The sequence below is a fragment of the Schistocerca piceifrons genome, chromosome X (assembly GCF_021461385.2).
Source record: "Schistocerca piceifrons isolate TAMUIC-IGC-003096 chromosome X, iqSchPice1.1, whole genome shotgun sequence".
Classification (NCBI taxonomy): Eukaryota; Metazoa; Arthropoda; class Insecta; order Orthoptera; family Acrididae; genus Schistocerca; species Schistocerca piceifrons.
This window is the reverse complement of record NC_060149.1, coordinates 768,170,319-768,176,318: the sequence shown is the minus strand read 5'-3', so window position 1 is coordinate 768,176,318 and position 6,000 is coordinate 768,170,319. Positions and strand designations below refer to the sequence as shown.

At 39.2% G+C, this 6,000-nt stretch overlaps 1 protein-coding gene across 1 annotated transcript in view; it reads left to right on the top strand.

Moving 5' to 3' along the window:
- The first annotated feature begins 1,669 nt into the window (after positions 1-1,669).
- The window catches only part of LOC124721661 (unconventional myosin-Va), a 348,113-nt gene continuing 343,782 nt past the window's right edge, over positions 1,670-6,000 (top strand). Inside the window, exon 1 of the mRNA XM_047246731.1 lies at positions 1,670-1,769. Within this exon, the coding sequence (XP_047102687.1) occupies positions 1,749-1,769 (21 nt within the window). The 5' untranslated portion in view covers positions 1,670-1,748. The remainder of the gene's footprint in view (positions 1,770-6,000) is intronic.

Genomic DNA, 6,000 nt, shown 5'->3' with positions numbered 1-6,000 from the left:
AAACCGATCGCACATGTTTCTGCTCTCCAGACTAATTCAAGGCAAATGTTGATGGTGTTAAGACAGCAACCAGCCACAAATTTACTTTCAGTTCCTTTATTCAAAGGATAGCGTTACCGGTTTCGAATCGTTGTGATTCATCCTCAGACGGTTTACACGCTTTCTTTATGACATGTGGTGTGTTTTTTACAGATTAATTATCCTAAAATATAAATAATGCATAATTATAAATACGCCACACACAGATGGTTGCGTTATAGGTTTTCGTTGCATGTGACTTACGTGAAACGTCGGTTTCGAGTGTTTGTTTTCATAACATTCGTCCAACAGATGTAAATGCATTCCCACTGCATCCTTGTTGTTGCACACGTAAATAGTTCTCACTGAACAACACGGATGCAGTGGGAATGCATTTACATCTGTTGGACGAATGTTATGAAAACAAACACTCGAAACCGACGTTTCACGTAAGTCACATGCAACGAAAATCTGTAACGCAACCATCTGTGTGTGGCGTGTTTATAATTATGCATTATTTATATTTTAGGACAATTAATCTGTAAAAAACACACCACATGTAATAAAGAAAGCGTGTAAACCGTCTGAGGATGAATCACAACGATTCGAAACCGGTAACGGTATCCTTTGAATAAAGGAACTGAAAGTAAATTTGTGGCTGGTTGCTGTCCTAACACCATCTACATTTGTCTTCAAATAACAGCCACGGTCTCCATCATGTCATCATATGACAAAATTGCATAATTCAAGGCAGGCGCAAACCTACCCACTAAGTTCCGGCACACCGAACGGGATAAGTGGTTTACGAAATTCACGAGAGCGAATCAGGGGCTCAATCAGGCTGTGCGTATCAATAGTATTTCGCTTTTCCGCGCGCCTCAACTTTTCTGTAATTTTCAACAAAATAGGTTACTTTATTTTTCAGCTTGTCATGTAAAAATAAATAATAATCTATGATTTATTTTATTCAAAATATGATTTATTTCTGAAATAAACTAAATAATTGTTTACGTGAATGAAAGTCCCTGATGATCTCGACATTTACTGACTGCTTTGTTTTGTTTCTAATCTACCCCAATTATTGTACGTATCAGTTTTCTTCGAAAGATGGGCTTGCAACCAATGCTTAACTGGTCAACATTATCTGTGTAACGCATTTTTGAGTCCATTTTAGTCTTCAGTGTAATGCAGACTGTAGCAATAGGTGAAGTCAGATAGCTCTTTAATATCTTAGCTTAGACGTTAAAGCAATATTGATCAGTCCTCATTTCAGTCGATACCAGTACATATTTTACACAGATTGTGATAATTAATAAAACTTTCCGTTTCGTTATTCCGATACAGAGGCAGCAAATTTTAATGCATACGGTAGGAACACAAATGCGCTTCGAATGAGACTCTTCTCAGTGTGTTAATGCGGAAGTGAACACTGCTTGACTCTCAGCTATGGAAACTGGCCATCACAGCGGCACTCGCTAGCGGTGTCACTGTACACTGCTGCTCTCTAGCGGAGACTTGACTAAACTGGGAGGTAAACACAGTCGAATGAACAGCATCCCCGGGAGATGGCAGGCTGTAACGCCTTCTAGTCGAAATGCTTTGATGTAGTCGATCAGTCTCTTTGGCGCGATATGGAGAGTAGTGATAAATATGAAGGGAGAGGGTAGTTGCCTCTCCGATGTGTATCATATGTTTTTGGCTTTTCGTGTTGGAACTCAGACAACATTAGGATGAATGAACTGTACAGCAAGGTAAGTAAAACTATGAATTTTGCATCAAGTTTTACTTCGTATAGATGAATATTTTTGCACGAGAATGTGTACCCAGGTATTGCTGTCAGATTTGGCGTTTTTTACGATACAAATTAGTCTTCGGGTGGTAAAAACTTTTGTTTCTGATGTCTGCAGTGCGCCGCTAATTTGTTTATGCGGCATATCAGTCGAAAACAGTGCCCGTCAATAAACCAATGTGTGTTACGACTATATGAAGCGGCACGCTCTGCGGTCTGTTATTGTGGCGTTTTCGCCAGCGCAACAATTCAAGACTTGTTTACTACCTGCGGAGTTTAGTGGTCAAGCGAAAAAATTATATAAGAACTGATCTATGGTTCTTCATATGGAACTTAATGGAGCTTTATTCCGCGGACTGTTTGTTCTTTCCTGTCTTCTTGCGGAGAATGTAAATGTGTTTCTGCATTAGCTTGCTTTCTAGGACATTTGGGTAACTCTAGTGTCAAGTCACATCTGTAAAACTTTTTCTGCCCTGAGGATCTCAATCTGGACTAGAAACTAGACTCAGTTAGCTGTAGTTAGTTCTGGACAGACGCATAGTGTAGTGATGCACGAGGAAAATATTCTGTCATTGCTTGACGTATACAAATGAAACTGTTGACATACTTTTTATAAACAAAGTGTCATAAAACTTTATTTCCATGTGACAAGATTTTACAAATATTTTAACTAAGCATCAACTACTGGATCTTCAACAGTGAGTTTATGAAACTGTCACTCAAATATTTTGAAAATAAAGTATTCTATTGAAGTAAGACGATACCGGTTGTGAAAAGCTGTAGTATGTGTTGGAACGGGGAAGAGGGCAGAAACAGGAGGACTGAGGTTATTTAAGGTCTTCGAAAGGAAAACTGATCCCAAATGCTGATTCTGGGATTGTCACTTAGTAATATGAGTAAACATTGTTAGCAGTAACTCTGTTTTAAGCTGTTGTGTTATCCACTCAGAAATCATTCCCACAAGTAAGGTGCATAGGTGATATTGCACTGTAATTTGTTTTCCGTACTAAATAATAGATACAAAAATTCACAAATGGTATGTACATAACCCATTAATTAATACCTCGGATTGCTTAAAGATAAAAGTGTGTGTGTGTTGGTGTAAAAGGGTGATTGGGTGGGTGGGGGGGGGGGGGGGTTGCCAGTGCCAAGCTGCCGCAGCGCCTGTAACCCACTCCCCCCCCCCCCCCCCCCCACCGTCCTTTGACTCCTGGGTGGTGCATCTATCCCAAACATGAATGGCCAAATACGAATGGAATTTATATTGTTTGTGATGTAACAGCTATTCAGCTTGTTCTCTCCCCCCCCCCCCCCAAATCCATTTAAAAGAGCTCTCATGATTGACAACAGAAGAGTTGAAAATTTTGCACCAGTGTTGATTACTGGAATACAGAAGTGTAACATTTAGTAGAAACGGTCTGCATTGTTAATAAGCCTTTCAATTTGTGATTTGTCAGTCGCTCGTATTACAGTGAAAATTCCACCTGTGCCACTATGCCCTTTATTAAATGCCATCGCTTTCGAAGATAGTTTTATTTGTTATAAAACAGAAGTGCCAAGTTTTTTCATTTTATCGTCCTATTTGTTGTTCTGACTTCCAAAATTTCATTGGATCAACTGTCGACAGTAATGATCAGACATATACGGGATTATAGTTTTCTTCAGGTGTAATAGAACATGCAGTGTAATTCATATAGCATGATACGAAAATTGTCGATCCTTTGTCGTTAAGCTGGAACCCTTGTATAGGCTCATTTAAGATATGTAGAATCTGAAACTTTGACGCTGTTCGTGATCGGACTAGTACCCTTATAGCGCCAAATGTGTTTTCATTGTCAGTGGGCGTGCCCAAACATAGCTGCTAAGCGTATAGCCAAGGGCCTCCCCATTCAGTTTATCTGAAGTAGTTCTAATATGTGTATAACTGTTCAGGCTTTCGTTTGGTTGGTGTCTATACGCCAACTGTTGACATGTTTAAGGACAGTCTTGCTGATTAACTTTTTCGCTTTTTGCTGTTACACTTTACTTGTATATTACAACCGAGGTGTAAGTTTGTCTGTTTGGCGTACGTTTTTGTGAAATTTGGGCTTCACTGAAGAGCTGGTACTTTAATGACATAAAAAAAATCGCGACAGACGTGTTCTATGACCTTTAGATGTCATTAGGAGCGTTTTGAGACAGCTATAGGAAGTTGTCTGCGCCAATTTCCTATAGCATTTGGCGGTTGTATCAGAAATTCGATTTACGTTTCTTCATTGCAGTGTTAACAACCCTTGTACCTAAGTACATGTAGATCCAGTTTCTAATGAATAAATGTGTGTGTTTTGCGTACGTAGTCAGCCTCACATGCTGTTATCCGTGTATACTTTAGGGTGTGACATAGGGTGACCACCTCTCTAGAATTACAATGAGGGACAAGAGTGCCATAAAAGAGGGATATTTCGGGATTTGGGGGGACACAGCACGGCATGAAATTAAATCCGCTATGTTCTTTGGCTTCTTTTATTCATAGAATAATGGTTTCCACAAATGCAATTAACATAAAATTCAGTATTTAAACTATTGTTGTATTATAAATTGCGAGCGTATTTGACCTGATTTATTTTTAGAAACGCACAATTATTTCGGTGCAATTGAATTCATACACATAACACTCATTATTTCTGTTTAAAAGTGTATTTCTTGTTGCTTCTAGCACATGCGGAAATTTCCTTATCATTTAGGACCATATTCTGGAAGTCTTCACACTGCACATTATAATTTATTTTATTGTCAGACTCTGACGTTAACGTAAACATAACGATGTTTTTAACAAATACATATGAACAAACGTATATCAAAGTGGAGCACAGGAGTTGATTACCAGTCTCTAGACTGGGCTGTAATGCAAGAGGATTCAGTTACCCTACCCATCGGATCAGATTTGTTGTACTTTTGGCTTCAGAATAGGTATTTTAAAGGTACTTTTTGCAGTTGCGCCTTATGTCTCTAAACAATTCTGTAACAATTATTGTGACACCCAATGAAAGTTTCCCGCCTGTCAGTAGCCAGCTAAATCTTTAGATTTTACAGCGAACTGTGCTGCAGTCAGTTTTGTATAAATATTTCCTTTGTTATTAGCCTGCTGCCGCGTGTTCTAATTTTTTCCCCATATCTTTCCTCTTATCAGGTTTCGTCTGTCTTTGTTCTGTTGTATTCTTCGTTCGACGTGGTGCACCCTATCCATTGAATGCGTAAACACTGACTACGTGGCTTTCGAATAAGAGATAATGCTGTACTTGAATATTACGACCTTGGACAGGACAAAATCGAATGAGCGTTGGGACTAAATGAACATTTGGACTATCGATGTATCCTTAAATTTCTGTTGGTAGGAAAATATCTCAGCCCCGGTCGTAATTTACGTTGGAAGCTGTAAATTGTACGCATGTAAGTGGTCCACCCAACCGCGCGACCGAATTAGATATCACGTCCTGTAAAATCGATCTTGTTGCCTTGTGTGCCAGTACTCACAAGTACACCGGGCGTTGCCACGGAGTTCCGTGATAAGGTAGATGATGGTCTACTTAAAACACCTGCGTAGAGCCTTTGAATGTTTGCCTGCATTTTTACCACACCATACACAGAGTTCATAACTGATGCTACAACTGGAAAGCATTAAATACGAGCAAACACTTACGAAATTGTAGAACAAGTAGCTTGCTACTGTTTGTTGGAAATATGGCGAAAAGGAATTTGATTTAAGAGAACACTCAAAACAGAACACACACACACACACCTCAATGCAGTTGGGCTCTCCTCTCCACAGTGATGCTGATATGATGGGATTGAACATTTATTGCACAGTAGCTGACAGCTCGTTTTAATCAGTACGAATGGCATGTGAATCATTGATCGGGTTTTAGCTTCCTAGAAGTGATAGAAAAGTGGAGAAACTTTCCAGAATCGGGTGCTAGTGCGGCATTTGTAATGATTTTGTGATTTTCATTTACACACAGCAAGTACAAAAATAACTGTTAGTGAACACCATCGTTTATAAACAACCATTTTCGCACGATCCAGCCGCCATAAGATGAAAACCATTTTCAGAGTTATTTTGACACGATATCTGTGTGGTGCGAGAAATGGCAATTGATGTTAAATGACGAAAAGTGAGGTCATCCACATAAATCCTAAAAGTAATGCGTTGACTT